Source organism: Hemitrygon akajei, chromosome 9 (assembly GCF_048418815.1).
Source record: "Hemitrygon akajei chromosome 9, sHemAka1.3, whole genome shotgun sequence".
Lineage (NCBI taxonomy): Eukaryota > Metazoa > Chordata > Chondrichthyes > Myliobatiformes > Dasyatidae > Hemitrygon > Hemitrygon akajei.
In genome coordinates, this window is record NC_133132.1 from 101,289,519 (window position 1) to 101,309,630 (window position 20,112).

Below are 20,112 nucleotides of genomic sequence, written 5' to 3' on the forward strand. Positions count from 1 at the left end.
TTGGACTCATATAAGGAGACGTTGGTAGAAATAGGTTCCTCGCATAACTGTGAATCCGCATTGTCTGAAGATGCATATAACGAGGACAGGGTATACTTACATCTCAGGCCTAGCACAATGGTTCCCATCTCCCTACCAATTTAGTTCAGATCCTCCCTATCAGCTCAAGCAAATCTGCCCACAAGGATATTGGTTCCTTTGCGGGTTTAGTAACCCGTCCCTTTTTTAACGGGTCATACCTTCCCCAGAAGAATTCCCAATGATCTAGAAATCTGAAGCCCTGCCTCCTTCAGCAGTTCCTCAGCCACACATTTATCTGCTAAATCACCCTATTCTTCACTTCACTGGTATATGGCACAGGCAACAATCCAAAGATTACTATTCTGGGGGGCTTGCTTTTCTCTCTTCAGTATCTCCTCTTTTTTTCCTAAGTCATTGGTGCCAATATGTACCAAGAGTTTTGGCTGCTCACCGTCGCCCCTTTACAATGCCATGGACACGATCTGAGACATCCCTGACCCCGACACCTGGGAGGAAGTGTACCATCTGGGTGTCTCTCGTGCATCCACAGAATCTTGTGTCTACTCCTCTAACTATGTAACCCCTTATTACTATCGCTATTGCTGTCCTCGTCTCCTCCCTTCCCTTCTAAGCTGCAGCACCAGACACCTGTTCACAGCGACTACTCCCAGTAGGTTGTTCCTTTAACAGTATCATCAGGGCGAATGGGCAAAGGGGTACTCTGCACTAGCTGCCCATTTTCTTTCCCTCTTCTGGTATTCACCCAGGTACTTGCCTCCTGCATCTCTTAGGGGTGACTACCTCCCTTAGCTCTCATCTATCACCTCCTCAGTTTCCTGTGTGAGCCGCGGATCACCATGTGCACCGAGATGCAGCTTTCGTTCCTTAACACTTTGAGGACCTGCATCTAAGTGCATATGGTGCAAATGTGATTGTCCGGGAGGTTGGAGGTGTCCCAGAAGTCCCACATTTCACACAAAGAACACAACACAGCTTCTGGAGCCATTCTCATAGCATTAACTGATGAAGAATGCAGAAGAAGAAACTTAGCTTGCCGAAGCCTGTTGAGCGAGCCAAAGCCACCCTGATCTAAAACTGGTTCTCTCTCACAATTTTTATTTGCCCTTGTTTATGAATCGCGATTCATTTGGGCTTATGGAAAAAGCCAAAAGCCCACAAAAGCTCCTTTTAAAATCTCTTGTCACGACCTGTGTGTAGCCTCCTTTCCTTTGATTGGGCCGCCAGAAAAAATATACAGGATTAGTGGGAAACAGTTCAACCTACATTGCCACTATTCTAGAACAAAGATCACCAGAATGTAGATGATGGCCTGCAAAATACAGAGAATTTGATTATTCGATTAGCTTTATTTGTCACATGTACATCGAAACAGAGTGAAATATACTGTTTGAGTCAACGACCAACACAGTCTGATGTTCTTGGGACAGTCTGCAAATGTCACTATGCTTCCAGCGCCAACATAGTAGGCCCACAACTTACTAACCCTAACCTATATGTCTTTGGAATGTGGGAGGAAACCAGAACACTCAGAAGAAACTCATACAGTCACAGGGAGAATGTGCAAGCTCCCTACCGACAGCAGCCCTAATCTTGCAGTTGGTGCTACACTACTGTGCTGATCTCCTAGTGATTGTCATTCCATTTACTAAAGCACACAGGAGCATGGGTCTTGCATCCAATAATTGCAAAAATTCTAGATGAAAATATGGAACATTTCTAGATCTATTCTGTCTATGGCTAGTAGCTGAAATCCAAACTGGCTACTAAACCTCTGGTTGACTCTTTTTGTCTTAAGCAGTGCTTTAGAGATGACAGTTAATTGTTTGTATTCCAGTTCTCTGGGTTCTGATGAGGCTGGTATAGTACTTGCACACTTGGCCAGAGGTGGTTTCGGAGGTGTCCATTTCAGAATCCAGTCTTCATTCAATTCATTTCACTCCATACAATATCAAGAAATGGTTAAGAGTATTAGATACTGTAAAGGCAATGGAATAAACAATGCTGCATGTAATACTGAAGACATTTGCTCCAAAATTAGCCACACTTCTTCATATCCAAACTCTTCATGCATGGCCCAAGGAACATTTATACTACACAAAGCCATGACTATGATCTATCTTCAGCAATATCTAGACGTTCACCTTGGATCAGAAATTCAACTCCACCACCACTTAATGTATGTTACTGTCACTCTGCCGAGCGGCATGTTTCTGGGGGTGATAACCCCCCACCCATCATCCGGCCAAACTTTAGAACTGCTGTTTGGATGGATGCTGCATGATGTGTCCCCTGGATCAGATCAGTACCCCGAATTAACAAACAATACACAATATGTGGTTAGACAAGTAAGATTTTATAACTCTTAATTTGACTATGAGACTAATAGAAAAATGAACTATAAAAGGCGCCAATAATATTAGTAAACATTCCAGTGCACAAATCGTTGGAGCTCACAGATTTTCCTTCGCTGATCCTCCTTCGATTGTCGTCGACCTCTGGGCTCCTGCCCAGAAGGTTGGGCAATCCACTGACTCCTCAAGTCATGTCTTCTCTCTTCATCCTCCTCGCGCCTTCTCCCTCAAAGCCCGCGCAAACTAACAGCTTTAAACAGACAAGTAAGAATAACATCTCTCCCATTGGATAAAAGTCCCGTTATCACTAGTCATACATGCTACCCAAACATGCTGCTACAGAAAACCCATTACCTCAGCAATTAACATTACAGAGAAGCCATTTTATTAGCCTTAGCAGTTAACATAAAAAGAGAAACCCTTACATGTAGGTCATCATATATGATCTTGTAGGCATTCACCGTAGATCAAAGAAATACATTAGAATCAATGAAAAGTTACACAGACACGGAGACTGACAAACAACCGATGTGCAGAAGACAAACTGTATTAATACAAAATAAATAAGTAGTATTAATACAAAATAAATAAGTAGTGAATAAATAATACTGAGAGTCCTTGAAAGTGAGTTGGCTGTAGAATTAGTTTGGTGTTGAGATAAGTGAACTTATCCATGCCGGTTCAGGAGCCCGATGTTTGAAGGGTCATAATTGTTTCTGAGACCTAAAGCTCTTCCTGTACCTCGTTCCCAATGGCAGTAGTGAGAAGAGAGCATGACATACATCGTAGGAGAACAGGTGACTTGGAAATATATTGTTAGTTGTTCGTCTTCACTAGGCCTGTATCCTGGAAGTCTCAGCTAAACTGTATTATGGGAGTGCCTTCACCAGAGAGACTGCACGCATCCACAAAGTGACTCGCCACCATCTTCTCAAAGCCATTTAGGAAGGAGCAATAAACACTGAATTGAATTGAATTGACTTCATTACTTACCGTAGATTCCGTACTACAGAGCGCACCTGATTAAAAGCCGCAGGCTCTAATTTTAGAAAGAAAATCAATTTTGTACTTGTACAAGCCGCACCGGATTTTAAGCCGCAGGTGTCCCACGTTGTAATATGAGATATTTACACAGAAAGATATTACACGTGAGGATTTTTTAACTTTTAATTAAATCCGTATGGTAACATAAACAAAAACATATTGCAAATGCTTTTTTTCGAACTGTGCCTGTAACACGGCTACTTTTAAATATACATACGTATCGGTAACACACAAATTACGTTGCGTATACTTTTTTACTGAACAGTGCACGAACAACATTCCAATATCTCCTAACGACTGGTAAAAAAATATATACTGCAGCCTACCAGGAAAAGTTATTGATTGCCTTTAACTTAAAAGCAGCGTTTTTGCTCGGGTCTAATGCGCTCCCCCCCCCCCCCCCCCCCCACCTTTCCGTTTATCGCAAACTGGTATTTTCCCACAAGACGCGGCGAAACCGGATGTGATGTCATAGCATCCCGGGATGTAGTACAGAAAACAAATATACTTAAAACACTTCTAACTTTAACTAGAAAATACTAACAAATGAATTACTAAGCGAAAATATTATAAACTAAATAACTGCCATAAAGGCAGCACAATGCTTTTCTTCGAGTGTTTTCCATGTTGATGAGGGTGAGTACAAATGACTGATTTACAATAATTTAATTGTGAAAGTGCGCTTGATTTATCGTACAATTTCATTGGACCTCTGTGAACTACTCATCAATTTTATTGGTCTACTGTTACGAGGCAAAATGTTTTTGGCGGCATGAAAAAAAACCATGCATTAACCGCACCGTAGTAAAGGCCGCAGTGTTCAAAGCTGTTCAAAGCGTGGGAAAAAAGTAGCGGCTTATAATCCAGCATCTACGGTACATCCTTCATATACATGAGGAGTAGAAATCTTTATGTTACGTCTCCATTTGAATGTGCAGTATAGTAATTTATAATAAATATTATGTATAACAGGATAGTCAGTATAACATAGAAATACAGTTGCGACAGCATGAATTAAGCAGTCTGATGGCCTGGTGGAAGAAGCTGTCCTGGAGCCTGTCTTTGTAAATGTCCTGAATAGTGGGAAGTTCACATCTACAGATGCATTGTGCTGTCTGCACCACTCTCTGCAGAGTCCTATGATTGAGGGAAGTATAGTTCCCATACCAGGCAGTGATGCAGCCAGTCAGGGCAATGCTTAGATCATGACAGTGAATAATTTTAAAAAATCACTTTATGGGAACACCCTGATTTAGTCTTGTGAGATTTTTCTAATCCAACTGGGCCTTAAAAGATAGAAATCTTTGATCTAAATACCTAACTGTAATACAGATGCTTGTGATTTGTGTCTCTAGAATCTCAGTCGCAAGGTGTTTGGTGCCCTTTTGACTACAATAAAAACAAAGGTCAGCTGTGTTTCATTTCCATGTTTAGTTTAATTTAGATTTCCACAGCTGAAAGGAGACTCTTGTGCATATTTCCTAAAAGCATAATTTTATTGGGAGTGATTAGAAAATGTCTCCATGTATAGGTTGCACCTGCAAAGTTATCTGCATGGAACCTCTGCTTTGCTAACATCGACTCTTCTGTATTTACTTCATTGATGGTGGCAACAGTGAGAAATGATTGATTACAGGTGTCTCCCGTTTCTCGAACGTTCGCTTTACGACACCTCGCTATTACAAAAGACCTACATTAGTTACCTGTTTTCGCTAACAGAAGGTGTTTTACTGTTATGAAAAAAGGCAGCGCGTGCACCGAGCAGCCAAGCTCCTCCCCCGGAACTGCATTCTAGCCGGCTTTGCTTAAACACGTGCCTGTGAGCATCTGTGCTTTATGTCGATTTATTTTGTGCATCCGTTAGCAAGATGAGTTCTAAGGTATCGGAAAAGCCTAAAAGAGCATTGTAAGGGTGTTACATTTAGCATAAAACTAGACATAATAAAGCGTTTCAATTGTGGTGAACGAAGTAAGGAGTTTGGCTAAGGGTTTGTGGAAGTTGACGAAAATGATGTTGAAGAGGTTTTGGCATCCCATGACTAAGAACTGACAGATGAAGAGCTGATGAAGAGGAAAGGGTAACAATTGAAACAGAATGCAGTAGCGAAAGTGAAGTTGTCCAGGAACTGAACGTGAAGCAATCGCGTGAGATTTTTGCTGCGATTGACAACGCTGCAATAATTGCAGAAAAGTATGACTTTAATTTTGAAAGTGTATGTAGGTTTAGGGCATATTTGCAGGATGGATTGAATGCTTACAAAGAAGTGTATGATAGAAAAATGTGCGAGGCTAAGCAGTCAAGCATACTGTCGTTTTTCAAGCCTCCCACATCAGCCACAGCAGACAACGAACCTCGACCTTCGACATCGAGGCAGGCAGACATAGAAGAAGGTGACCTGCCTGACCTGATGGAAACAGACGATGATTCCACAGCCGTACATTCAATTGCCAAATCATTCTACTCTTCCCTCTCTGGCACATGGCACTGGCAGCAATCCGGGGATTACTACGCTGGAGGTCTTGTTTCTCAACATTCTACCTAGCTACCTAAAACCTCTCTTCAAGACCTTCTCACATTGTCTACCTATGTTATCAGTGACAATATGTATTAAGACTTCTGGCTGCCAACCCTCGCCCCCTGAGAATGCCATGGACCCGATCCTGATCCTGGTACCAGTGAGGCAACATACCATCCAGGTACCTCTATCATACCCACAGAACCTCATCTCTGTTCCTCTGATTAAGGAATCTCCTTTCAACGCTGCACTCCTCTTCACCTCTCTGCTCTTCTGAGTCACTGTACCAGACACAATGCCACAGACCCAGTCACTGTGGCTTCCTCCCAGTAGCTTGTCACCCTCGACAGTATCTAAAGTTATGTACTTATCATTGAGGGTAATGGCACAGATGTACTCTGCACTGGCGGTGCATTTCCCCTCCTTCCCTTGATAATCTACCTGTTTACTGCAATCTAGGGGTGACTATCTCCTTGTAACTCCTGTCTATCAGCTCCTCAATCTCCTGTGTGAGTTGAAGGCCATCGAGCTGCAGCTCCAGTTCCTTAATATGTTCTCTCATGAGCTGCAGCTCAGTGCACCTGATGCATAGTTCTCACTACCACACAGAGTACAAAACTCTGCCCTGGGAGTCATTCTCACTAAACCGTTATGCCCTAACAGATGAGGAATGAACAAGTAAGAACAGAGAGAGTACGGTAATTTACAAGACAATTTACCTTGCCAAAGCCACTCCAAACACTGGCACATTTCAAAAGAATGGCTGCTCCACATGCACTTGAATTACCTTTATTGACACTTTCAAATGAATCCCTCTTGCTGTTTGGTTGCTCCTCAACTCGGAGAAATTGCCGCGAAACTCTGTCTTTAAAATCTTGATAGCTGTCCTGATTAAAAGGTAGCTCTTTTTACACAGCCCTGACACGGATTATCCAACTCTGAGAAATCTGGCGTGAAGCCAGTTTATCTAAGATTAAATCTATTTGCCATTCCTCAATCCATCTCCCTAACTGATCAAGATGCCTTTGCAATTCATTGTAACCTCCTTCACTATCAACAAGACCCCAAATTTAGTTTCAGCATCAAACTTGCTAATTGTGCCATGTATATTCATATCTAATAATTTTCCTAAATAACGAATACTGACTTCTAAGACACCCCATTAGTCACAGGCTTCCAGTTGGAGAATTGTCCTTCAACCATCACTCTTCCTATCATTGAGACCATTCATCAAGGGAATGGTGTGTAAAAAAAAAAACACCAAACAACCAAGAAACAGTCAGTGAGCAGCAGCTCTGTGGGTGAAAACGCCTTATTAATGAGAGAGGTCAGAGGAGAATGGCCAGACTGGTTCAAGGTGACAGATAGTAATTCAAATAACCACGCGTTATGACAGTGGTATGCAGAAGCATCTCTGAACGCACAACACGTTGAACCTTGAAGTGGATGGCCTACAGCGGCAGAAGACCACACCAGGTTCCACTCCTGTACTAATGAAGTGGTCACTGAGTGTGTTTGCGAGATGAGTATCTTTTGTAAGTAGAGGGGGGGGAAACATTCTTTTTTTTAGAATTTTACTAAATTTGATTTTCTTTCACTATCTTACTATATATTTTTCAATGTCATACTAGCAAATAAATATATTCTTAACTAAGCTGTAGACTTAGTAAGGTGTAGCCATGGGCACCTGCATGGGTCCCAGTTATGCCTGCCTTTTTGTTGGCTTTGTGGAACAGTCCATGTTCCAAGTCTATAAGGGTATCCGTCCCCCTTGTTTCCTTCGCTACATCAACGACTGCATTGGTGCTGCCTCCTGCACGCATGCTGAGTTCGTTGACTTCATTAACTTTGCCTCCAACTTTTGCTCTGCCCTCAAATTTACCTGGTCCATTTTCGACACCTCCCTCCCCTTTCTTGATCTTTCTGTCTCCATCTCTGGAGACGGCTTATCTACTGATATCTACTATAAATCTACAGACTCTCACAGCTACCAGGACTATTCCTCTTCCCACCCTTTCTCTTGCAAAAATGCCATCTACTTCTCGCAATTCCTCCGTCTCCGCCACATCTGCTCTCAGAATGAGGCTTTTCATTCCAGGACGAAGGAGATGTCTTCCTTTTTTAAACAAAGGGGCTTCCCTTCTTCCACCATCAACTCTGCTCTCAAACGCATCTCTCCCATTTCCCGCACATCTGCCCTCACCCCATCCACCCGCCACCCCACTCCGGATGGGGTTCCCCTTGTCCTCACCTACCACCCCACCAGCCTCTGGGTCCAACATATAATTCTCCATAACTTCCGCCACCTCCAACGGGATCCCACTACCAAGCACATCTTTCTCTCTCCCCCCCCTTCTGCTTTCTGCAGGGATCGCTCCCTACGCAACTCCCTTGTCCACTCGTTCCCCCCCCCCCCCATCCCTTCCCACTGATCTCCCTCCTGGCACTTATCCTTGTAAGCAGAACAAGTGCTACACCTGCCCTTACACTTCCTCCCTCACCACCATTCAGGGGTCCAGACAGTCCTTCCAGGTGAGGCGACACTTCACCTGTGAGTCAGCTGGTGTGGTATACTGCGTCCGGTGCTCCTGGTGTGGCCTTCTATATATTGGTGAGACCCAACACAGACTGGGAGATCGTTTTGCTGAACACCTACACTCTGTTCGCCGGAGAAAGCAGGATCTCCCAGTGGCCACACATTTTAATTCCACGTCCCATTCCCATTCTGATATGTCTATCCATGGCCTCCTCTACTGTCAAGATGAAGCCACACTCAGGTTGGAGGAACAACACCTTATATACCGGCTGGGTAGCCTCCAACCTGATGGCATGAACATTGACTTCTCTAACTTCTGTTAATGCCCCTCCTCCTCTTCTTACCCCATCCCTGACATATTTAGTTTTTTTCCCCCTCTTTTTTTCTCTCTCTCTATCTGCCCATCACTGTGCCTGTTGTCCATCTCACTCTGGTGCTCCCCTTCTCCACCTCTGTATCCCTGTTGCCAATCACCTTTCTGGCTCTCAGCTTCACCCCACCCCCTTTAGTCTTCTACCATTTCGCATTTCCCCCTCCCCCTCCTACTTTCAAATCTCTTACTATCTTTCCTTTCGGTTAGTCCTGACGAAGGGTCTCGGCCCGAAATGTCGACAGCGCTTCTCCCTATAGATGCTGCCTGGCCTGCGGTGTTCCACTAGCATTTTGTGTGTGTAAGCTGTAGACTCTGGTAACCACTGCTGTGATTAAGAGCTCTTCTGTTTTGTGCTTTTAAGTAAATCTGAATAATTGATAGTGTTACAGCAGGAAAATTGCAGTTCAGCTAATAGATACAAATGATCTTTATCACCACACCATCTTGAGACTTGCAGCAAAATTGCTGCAAATGTTACTCCGCTATTTAAGAAAGGTGGGAGGCAGCAGAAAGGAAACTATAGACCTGTTAGCCTGATATCAGTGGTTGGGAAGTTGTTGGAATTGATTGTTAGGGATGAGATTACAGAGGCACATGACAAGATAGGCCAAAGCCAGCATGGTTTCCTGAAAGGAAAATCCTGCCTGACTAAACTACTGCAATTTTTTGAGGAAATTACAAGCAAGGTAGACAAGGGAGATGCAGTAGATGTGGTGTACTTGGATTTTCAGAAGGCGTTTGACAAGGTGCCATACATAAGACTGCTTAGCAAGATAAGAGTCAATGGAATTACAGGGAAGTTATTAACATGGGTGGTGGATTGGCTGATTGGCAGAAAACAGAGTGGGAATAAAGGGATCAAATTCTGTCTGGCTGCCAGTTACCAGTGGAGTTCCATGGGTCGGTGTTGACATTGCTGCTTTTTACAATGTGTGTCAATGATTTGGACTATGGAATTAATGGAATTGTGGCTAAATTTGCCGATGATACAAAGATAGGTGGAGGAGTGGGTAGAGTTGAGGAAACAGCCTGCAGAGAGACTTGGATTGTTTAAGGGAATGGACAAGGAAGTGGCAAATGAAATACAATGTTGGAAAGTGTGTGGTCATGCACTTTGGTGGAAGAAATAAATGGGCAGACAACTATTTAAATGGGGAGAGAATTCAAAATGCAGAAATGCAAAGAGACTTGGGAGTCCTTGTGCAGGTTACCCCAAAGGTTAACCTCCAGATTGAATTGGTGGTGAAGAAGGCGAATGCAATGTTGGCATTCATTTCTAGAGATATAGAATATACGTGCAGGTATGTGATGTTGAGGCCCTTATACAACAGTCATGAGACCATACTTGGAGTATTGTGTGCAGTTTTGGGCTCCTTATTTTAGAAAGGATATACTGACATTGGAGAGGGTTCAGAGAAGATTCACGAGAATGATTCCAGGAATGAAAGGGTTACCGTATGAGGAACATCTGGTAGCTCTTTGGCTGTATTCCCTGGAGTTCAGGAGAATGAGGTGGTATCTCATAGAAACATAGATATGGCAAAGTTATTTCCCATGGTAGGGGTGTCCAGGACAAGAGGGCAGAACTTCAGAATTGAAGGACCTCTATTTAGAACAGAGATGTGGAGAAATTATTTTAGTCAGAGGGTGGTAACGATGTACAATTTTAAATTGAATCAGTGAATGACTAGCACAGATTGAAGAAGAGTTAACCAGCTTCAGAATCCGCACCCAATCCTCCCATATAAAAGTCAAATTGAGTTCCTTTTCCCAATCCTGTTTAATCTTAAATAAAGGAAGCTTATCCCATTGTAATAATAAATTATAAATTCTTCCAATAGAACCCTTCATCGAAGGGTTCATATTCATAATAGTATCTAACAGGTCAGCGTCCAGTATGTAAGGAAAATTACTTAAATATCTTCGTAAAAATATCTAACTTGAAGATATTGTAAAAAGTGTGAATATGAGAGAGAATACTTATCGAATAATTGTTCAAAAGACATCAATCTGCCTTCTTTAAATAAATCCAAAAAAAAATTAATACGTAAACACGAGGAAATCTGCAGATGTTGGAAATTCAAGCAACACACACAAAATGCTGGTGGAACGCAGCAGGCCAGGCAGCATTTATAGGAAGAAGCACTGTCGACGTTTCAGGCTGAGACCTTCCGTTAGGTACTCACATTTAATTGACTTTGCCTCCCATTGTTTCTCCCGTCGAGCTCCGAGGGCGACACTCTATGCCATGGGAAGGTACCTGGCGTCCCTTCACAATCCCTTCCACATCTCCGGGACACCTTTTTCTCCGTTTGCAATGGACCTGTCTGTTATTTCATCCTCCATCGGATCCATGCGTGCAGTCACCGTTTCTTTGACTTTATCACGTCCTGCAAGGATCACAAGATCTTCCATCTGCAGACCCCAGAGCCTGCTGGCTCCACCACTAGCAGGCGTGGACTTCGTATCATGGCACCGGGCCCGGCCGTTGATCTCAGCTGCCCCAACTACCCAGGGCATATTCACAACCCTGACTCCAGCACCATCAATGCGTGTTCCAACGACCATGGACAGCTTCAAAGCGATTGCACAACCACCGACTGCGACTCCAGCCTTGAACTCCAGGCCGGGTCTTCACGTGCTGCGATTGTGACTCCCGTCTCCCCTTCCCCCACCACCACTCTGCAATCCCCTCTCCCTCAGATCCCATCGTCAGCTCCTGGGCCCTCAGATGCTCCATCTTCCTTTCACCCCAACCTTTCCCTCTCCACCGACACTACCAGCCTCCCTCTCCCCCTCTGATCCCATCTCTCATCCGTGCCAGGTCTTTACCATTCCCTCCAACCTTCAACTCTCTGAGGCAGAGCGCTCTGTGCTCAGTAAGGGCCTCACCTTTGTCCCCCTTCATCCACACCTCAGCGAGTTCCGTGTACGCTATGACGCTGAACTCTTCTTCCGCCGTCTCCGTCTCCGAGCTTACTTCTTTGGCAAGGACTCTCCTACCCCCACCGATGACCCCTTCTCCCGTCTTCAACCCTCCTCCTCTTCATGGACACCCCGCGCTGGTCTTCTGCCTGCTCTGGATCTCTTTATTGCTAATTGCCGACAGGACATCAACAGTCTCCACTTCATTTTTATGTCCTGAGGAAGGGTCTCGGCCCGAAACGTCGACAGTGCTTCTTCCTATAGATGCTGCCTGGCCTGCTGCGTTACAGCAGCATTTTGTGTGTGTTGAAAGAATTAATACCTTTATTTTTTCAAAGTAAAAAGATTGGATCACTCAAAGAAGGTTTAAAAAAGTAATTACAATAAATTAAACTACAAAGTTTAAATTTTTTAAGATTAAAAAAATTGCGGAACTGGAGCCAAATTTGTAAAGAGTGCTTAATCACAGGATATAGGTTTAAATTAGCAACTTTAGCTAATTGTATAGGTAAAGCAACTTCCAATAACGAGGTTAAATAAAACTGTTTCACAGCCCTCAGTTCCAGGTCTACCCAAATTGGCCGATCATTCCTATCAACCCAATATAACCAAAAGGACATGTATTGGAAATTAACAGCCCAGTAATACATTCTTAGATTAGGCAAAGCAAGACCTCCATCCTTTTTCAACTTTTGTAAATGACATTTACTAATTCTTGGTCTTTTATTATTCCAAATAAAAGATAGAATAATAGAATCAATCCGATCAAAAAATAAAGGAGAGGCTCTCTAAAATATTTCCCAATGTTGATAGTTATTGTGATAGATGTAAAACTGAGATAGCTACATTGACACATATGTTCTGGTTATGTCCTATACTGGAACAGCTCTGGAAGTCTGTCTTTTTGACAATTTCTAAAGCACTCAGAATTAACCTACAACCTAATAAATTGACTGCACTTTTTGGAATAATTCCTCAAAATATCCATGGTATTTCTGTGTCTGACCAACATGTTATTGCATTTGTTACATTGATAGCTAGGAGGGCCATTTTGTTGAAGTGGAAGGATTAGCTCCTACTTTGTCACAATGGTTCTCTCAAGTGATGCTATGTCTTAGTTTGGAGAAATTTAGAAGTCGAACCTTTGAAACTTTATTTGATTTTGAGAAAAGATGGGGCTCATTTGCTCGCTGTTATTATTTGAGCTAATTGATAGATCTTCTCCACAATCTAATTGTAAATTTTTTTTGATATATTTTTCTTTCTTGCTGGCAGTTTGATGTTTATTTTTAGAAGCTTTTTGTATGACGCATGTCTCCGGGGTTGTACCCCTATTGGGTTTTTTCCCCACTTTTTTGCTTAGTAGGGTTTTTTAATACACAAAACTTTCAATCTTTAAGATATTTTTTTTCCTTGAGGCATTGTAAGTGTTGTTACTTCAATGTACTTGTGTTATTTTTGAATAATATAATAAAAAGATTTGAAAGAGGTGGTAAATCTGTGGAATTTGTTGTCACAAGTGGCTGTGTAGGGCAAGTTGCTGTGTACATTTAAGGCAGAGATAGATTGGTTCTTTATTAGGCAGGGCATCAAAGGGTATGGGGTGAAAGCAGGGGAGTGGGGATGACTGGAAGAATTGGATCAGCCCATGACTGAATGGCGGAGCAGACTTGACAGGCCGAATGACCTACTTCTGCTCCTATATCTTATGGTCTTAAATAGAAATAAGAATGAAGTAAAAGCAATTTGTTATTCAAGTTATTAAATGTTGAACCAAATAGAATTATTTAATTTTGCTTTCATTCATAGAACATTGATCGTAGAAACTAGAACAATACACCTATGGTACACAGTGTTGCACCGATTCTTTAACCTACTCTAAGATCAATCTTATCCTTCCCTCCCACATAACCCTCCATTTTTTCTCGTCCAACTGCCAATCTCTGAATCTCTAAAATGCTTCTAATGCATCTGCCTCTACCATCATTCCTGGCAGTGCATTCCACCCACCCAGTGCTCTCTGTGTAAAATAAAAAAAAACTTAAGTCATCCCCTGCTGTATTTTCCATCAACCACCTTAATGTTATGCCCCCTTGCATTAACCATTTCTGCCCTGGGGAAAAGTTCATGATGTATAGAAATATCCAGAGAAATATTTAAACATTGCTAAAATTGCCCCAAGTGTTATACTGGTGAGAATGGTAAAGTGGAAGCTTCTAGAAAGCTATTAAAAGATCAATTTCAAATGGATGAGATGTAAAAACAATGTTATGAATATTTTTGAAGTAATACAGAATGTGGCATAAAAGGAAGGCATTTGACTCGGTATGCTCATATTTCGGAAAGATGAGATCATGTACAGTGATCCAGATTTCCAGTAATAGATCACAGCTGCATACTTCATATTATTTCAGATTTAATTGTGATAGGCAGAACAAAGACAGTAGTGTCATTTTCTGTGTTACTTCCTCTTGGATCTGGTTCAAATAGTTATCCCTTCTGGTAACCAGTTTAATCTGGCTGCCACAAAATTTTTCTGGAAATAGCAATGTCCAGGTGATCATTGTCATTTGTTTTCAAAATCCTAAAAAATAATCACTCAATTGTCGCTGATGGGAGTTAGTAGCTGCTCCCTGCCTGAAGTGTAAACTACAGTAAAACTCTGGTGAGCCGTCAGTGCAGACCTGCAGTGCCACTGAATAGCAGTTGTTGACCTATGATTAATACATCTTTTGAAGTGTATATTAAGATCTTTTACATCTGAGAATATGGATCAGTGAGGAAACGGAGGTGAGCAATCTCTCGTGATGTATGGAATATGGTAACTGACTCACCATAGCAGTTGGTTGTCGTTGACTGTCTACGTTCAAGCTCTTTTGATCTGGAATCTTTTTCATTTAAAAACTGGGAACTTGGAAGCCATTGCCTTCTGTCAGCACTGCAAACTCCCTTTGCTTGGCTGCTGTTTGAGGATGAACGGGCATTCACAACCTGTGTGTCAAATTTGACCCTGGAGTAAAACCCACTGCCCTATAGTTCTGGCGTTTGTGCATCTTTGTGCTTTTATCAGAATCAGGTTTAATATCATTGACGTATGTCATGAAATGTGTTATTTTGCGGCAGCAGTATGGTGCAATATGTAAAAATACTCTAAATTACAACAATAAATATACGTAGAAATTAAATAAGCAGTACAAAAAGAGAAGAAAAATAGTGAGGTACTGTTCATTGTCCATTCAGAAATCTGATGGTAGAGAGGAAGAAGCTGTACCTAAAATGTTGAGTGTGTGTCTTTTGGCTCCTGTACCTCTTCTCAGCTGGCAGTAATAAGATGAAAGCATGACCTGGGAGATGGAGGTCCTTGATGATGGTTACTGTCTTTTTGAGGCATCACCTTCTGAAGATGTCCTTGATGCTGGGGAGGTTAGTGCCCAAAACGGAGCTGGCTGAGTTTGCAACCCTCTCCATGTTTTTCCAATCCTGTGCAGTGGCACCTCCATACCAGATGGTGATGCAGCCAGTTAGAATGATCTCCACAGTAAATCCAATCAAAGTTTGTATAGTCATTGGTGGCTTTATTCAGCCACCGTTGGTGGTCATGCCTTCAGTAGGCTAGAACCTCTGTCTGGAATTGCCTTCCCTAAATTTCCTCTTTAAAGACACCCTTGAATCAGAAAACACCCGAAGAGTGAATAACAGAAAAAAGAACCCCAAAGCTCCCTGTCCCCCTCCCACGACAAGCAGCAGCAAAAGCATCAACTCGCCCCTCCCCCACTTAATCTAATATAAAGCATTAGCATTCCCACCACCCACCATGCAAGTAACAGCAAAGTTCCCAAAGAGAGACCATGGTCTACAGTGCATCAGAAATTAACTGTTCACTCCAACATTTCGACATCCCACAGGTTAATTTTCTCACTCTCACCACAGATATCACTCCTTCTACAGTGAGAGGGGAGTCAAACAGTCACTATTTCAATGTTGCAGTTAGTCTGAGACGCTGCTTTTTATTTTGAGTTCCCCAACTCGGGAAGGAGGAGAAATATACATCTCGAATGTAGAGCCCTCCGACAGCCACTCAAACTGTCTTCGATGTTTCTGCTCCCACTACACTTCAGTTTGCAACATCAGTGAGAATTTGTCCAGAGGGCCAAGCAAGGCCCCGAAGTCACTGACACATACTGAAGCATGGCCCTGTTTTGCCTTTAACATTTTTTCTTTAAGTATATTCCTATGTCCCTTATACTCTTCAAGTGACCAATTTGATGACAGCTGCCTACACCTAACATATGCCTCCTTTTTCCCAACTAGATCCTCAATATCCATCATCAACCAAGTTTTCCTAATGTTGTCAGCTGTGCCCTTCACTCTTAACAGGAACATGCTGACCATGAGCTCTTTTTATCTCATCTTGTAAAAGCCTCTCACTTAACAGACATCCCTTTTCTTGCAAAAAAAAACTCCCAACTGAGAGTTTCTGGCTACATCCACATTAGACCGGATAATTTTGAAAACGCCGGTTTCGCATACAAACGATAGGCGTCCACACTATGCATTTTTGAAAATATCTCTATCCACACTGAAACAGAGATTTCGGCGAATCTCCTCCTGCCACACATGCACAGGACACATCTACCAAAAACAAGCGACATGTTTGGTGTCGAATCTCGCTGTAAAAGTGCACATTTGTGTAGTTACAGACTAGAAAAACTTAAAACGACGGACAGCTGTTGGCTCTCGCGCGGGAGAACTTAAAACTAAAAAAAAATACTGGAGCGTACGGAGGCAACCAACAGGGAATTCACGGACTGTATGACCCAGCTGACGACGAACATTGAAAAACCGACTAACTCTGTTGATTTAATAAAGCACCTTGTTAAACGTATAAAACATGTCTGCATCATTATCTTGTTTTTTCATACAATGTTACATTAGGCTGTCACACATCTATTGTCAGAGAAGCACTTGCACAAATAGGTAAACCACCTTCATACTAGCAAGGACAGAAAACGGCAAAGTGAGTACAGTATACTTATTTATTCAGTAAGTTATGGGTCAAAGTATTTAGTGAGTATATTTCTAACTCTTCTGGCTTCAGTCTTGTTGCTGTCTGTTCTGAAATTGTTAGTTGCGTTCAAGAAAACAATGAAATAGCGCGCTGCCGTCTGTCAGCGTTTTCAGAAGTCTCCAGTTACTCCGTCCACACTAATCTGCCCGAGCAGCATTTTCAAAATGAACCACTTTGGAGAGCATTTCTGAAAAGCTCTGGTTTCGGGGGAGGAAAACGCCGTTTTAATGTGGACGGAGGGTAAAAATGAAGAGAAAAAGCTTCTGTTACGGATTTATCTGGCGTAGTGTGGATGTAGCCTCTGTCTGATGCCATTTAAGAGAGCTTTGCACCAAATTAGAACTTGAATGAGGGCCAATTATATCTTTTTCCATGACAATCAAGAAACTAATAGAATTAGGGTGACTGAACTCAAAATGCTTTCCCACTTATATATCAACGACTTGCCCAGCCTCATTTCCAAGATCGTTTCTAAAAACTGACTTTTGTTCCATCTCTGCTTTTATTAATAATGTTTCCATAATTCCAATAGCTAAAGCTATGACTTTAATTGAATAAAAAATAAGCAGCTTGTTGAGTGAAAGTATGAAAAGATATTGGCATGTGACACAGGAAGAGTGACAGATAGAATACTCATGCCTACTATAGTTATTATATATTTTGGCAGATCTTTTGTTCTTTTCTATGACAAATCTATTTTATATAGTTGATGTTTTACTTAATATAATGCACTACTGACACTTCTGCTATGGTATAATGTTTATTTTATGACAACTCAGTCTCTTACTCAAATTGTTACTAAATATAGAGATGCTCAGGGCAATCATTTTTACTTGGTTTGAGGACATAACATCTTAAAATTGTGCATACTGCTACCTCAATATAAGGAGGAGGTGTTCCCGGAAACCTCTTTGACAGAAGTTACACAATAGAAGGAAATTGTATAATAGGATAAGGGGCAACCATTTTGCAATGAGGAGGTAAGAATGCTAAAGTTATTAGGTTAACAATATTTACAGTTGTGCATGCAAAATGGAGATTAAAATAGAAAAAAAGCACTAAATTTAAAAAAGTAATAAAAACATTAAATAGCCAGTGACTCCTGTAGCAGCTTGTATTATGACAATCAATGCTGCCTTTACAACTCCTACATTCCTCCTCCCGCTTGTATCAGGATCATTGCTTATGTGCTGAACTGAAATATAAACAAACATGGTATTCTCTGCATTTAAGTATCTTCCACTACGTTTATTATCTAAGCCTTTAAACTGTTTTGTGATTCCAATCTATGCCCCCAGATCAGTTCAGAAATTGAAACTGTTTCTGCTCGAATATTATCACTGTGTCCATTTCTAGACTAGTAAACGATAATTGATTTCATCATAAAAATGGGTGTTATTTCTGATGCCATTAAGATTCCTGAGTAAAAGATTATTTTAAAGGTTAGTAAGAACCTCTCAGCAAAATGATTTCTTATGGGAACAGCTAATCATTCTCACTGTGATTTAAAAAAAATAACTTCATGATTTTGTTTACCAGTAATTTCAAGGTTCTTAGATAACTGCATGAAATAGTTTGAACCTTAGCATTTCCTTTAAAAGTTGGCAGACATAGAATCTGATGGAAAAATATTTGTATAATGTCACAAAAACAAATTTGAACTTTAGTTGTTGATTTTTGCACCATTTATTAAACAGTACAAAATGGAGACAAGTTTATAGGTATTCAGCAGCTCATGCATTTAGATCTCTTCATTATATAGTATGGTATGACTGCAGAATTACAAAACAGTTATAACTTTACTGTGTTTGGTTAGAGGAAATTTCTGCTCTGACTGTCAGATGAGTGACTAATCAGAGAAAATGTTAAGGGGTTTTGTTCTGAAACAAGATAGATATTATCAATGCACATCAGTTTTTAGTTAATGTTGTTGTATAAATGAAAAATGGGGAGTTCGGTATAGTTTCTTGGTGGAAACCTGAAGTAATCATGCAGAAAGAGGAATTCTTAAAACTGGGAACAAGATCTGCAGATTTATGATTGTTTAATGTCATTTTGAGTACGCAAGTGTAAAGGAGAATGAAATAATTGTTACTCCAGATCCAATGCTGCACAAAATAACTCTAAAAGATAAAGAACACAGTAATAATAAAAAAGACACATTAAGTATAAGTACATAAGAAAGCTTACATGCAGATTTATTGTACGTCCCTAAAGTGACACTAGGCTGTACATAAGGTGAGTGACAGGAAATAGTAAAATAGTGGTGGAGTTAGTGGGTGGAGGTGTTGAATAGTCTTGTTGCTTGGGGAAAGTAATTGTTTTTGAGTCTTGGGGTCCTGGCATGGATACTACATAGACTCCCTGTTGGGAATGGGAAAAACAGTCCATGAGTAGTGTGGATGGGGTCCTTCATGACATTACAGACCCTTTTTTGTTTAGCACCTTTCTGTATATGTCCTTGATGGTGGATAGGCTGGTGCTGGTGATACGTTAGGCAGTTTTGACGACCTGTGGTAGAGCCTTCCTCTTCGATGCAGTGCAATTTCCATGCCAAGCAGTGTTTCGACTTTTCAGGACGCTCTCTACTATGCATCTGTAGAATGCCATGAGTATGGATGGGCAAAGTCCTGCTCTCTTCAGCCTCCTCAGAAAATATAGGTGTTGGTGAGCTTTCTTGACTGTGTAGAATGTATTCTGGGACCATGAGAGATTGTGTATGATGTGCACTCCCAGGAGTTTGAAATTGCTTGCAGAAGAAGGGTCTTGTCCTGAAACGTCGACTGTTTACTCTTTTCTATAGATGCTGTCTGACCTCCTGAGTTCCTCTAGCCTTTTGTTTGTGTTTCTTTGGATTTCCAGCTTCTGCAGACTTTTTCAAGTTTGTGAAAAAATGGAACAAGGCAACTTCAGTTCCACTCAGCTGGATGACAGAGCAGAAGTGTTGAGGGATGGTATGATTAACTAAATTGTAAGCTATAGAGAGCCAAGGAAGCTAGAGGAGTATTTATCACAATTGCATTTACACAGTTCAGTATGTTTGTTAGGGAGAAATCTGATTGGAGTGATCAGACAAGGTGTTGGGAAAAAAATAGCCTTGGGCTTGCGAAATAACTGCATGTTAAAGAATCTTGGATAAGGAGATGAAGTTGGAGATAGGCAACAATTTGCACGCAGAAATGGGATTAAAATACTTTGTAGAGTATAAGACATAGGAGCAGAATTAGACCATCTAGCTCGAGTCTGCTCCACCATTT

At 41.5% G+C, this 20,112-nt stretch overlaps 1 protein-coding gene across 8 annotated transcripts in view; it reads left to right on the plus strand.

Moving 5' to 3' along the window:
- Positions 1-20,112, plus strand: part of tsnax (translin-associated factor X) — a 133,274-nt gene that overhangs the window by 65,944 nt on the left and 47,218 nt on the right. For 6 of the 8 annotated variants that reach the window (XR_012100275.1, XM_073056670.1, XM_073056673.1 and 3 more), the window contains exon 5: positions 4,793-4,843. The exons of the other annotated variants lie outside the window; for them this stretch is intronic. Coding sequence is in view for 5 of the 6 variants with exons in the window: in XM_073056670.1 (XP_072912771.1) it covers positions 4,793-4,843 (51 nt within the window). In the remaining variant the exon portion in view is untranslated. The remainder of the gene's footprint in view (positions 1-4,792; positions 4,844-20,112) is intronic. 8 annotated transcript variants of the gene reach the window in all.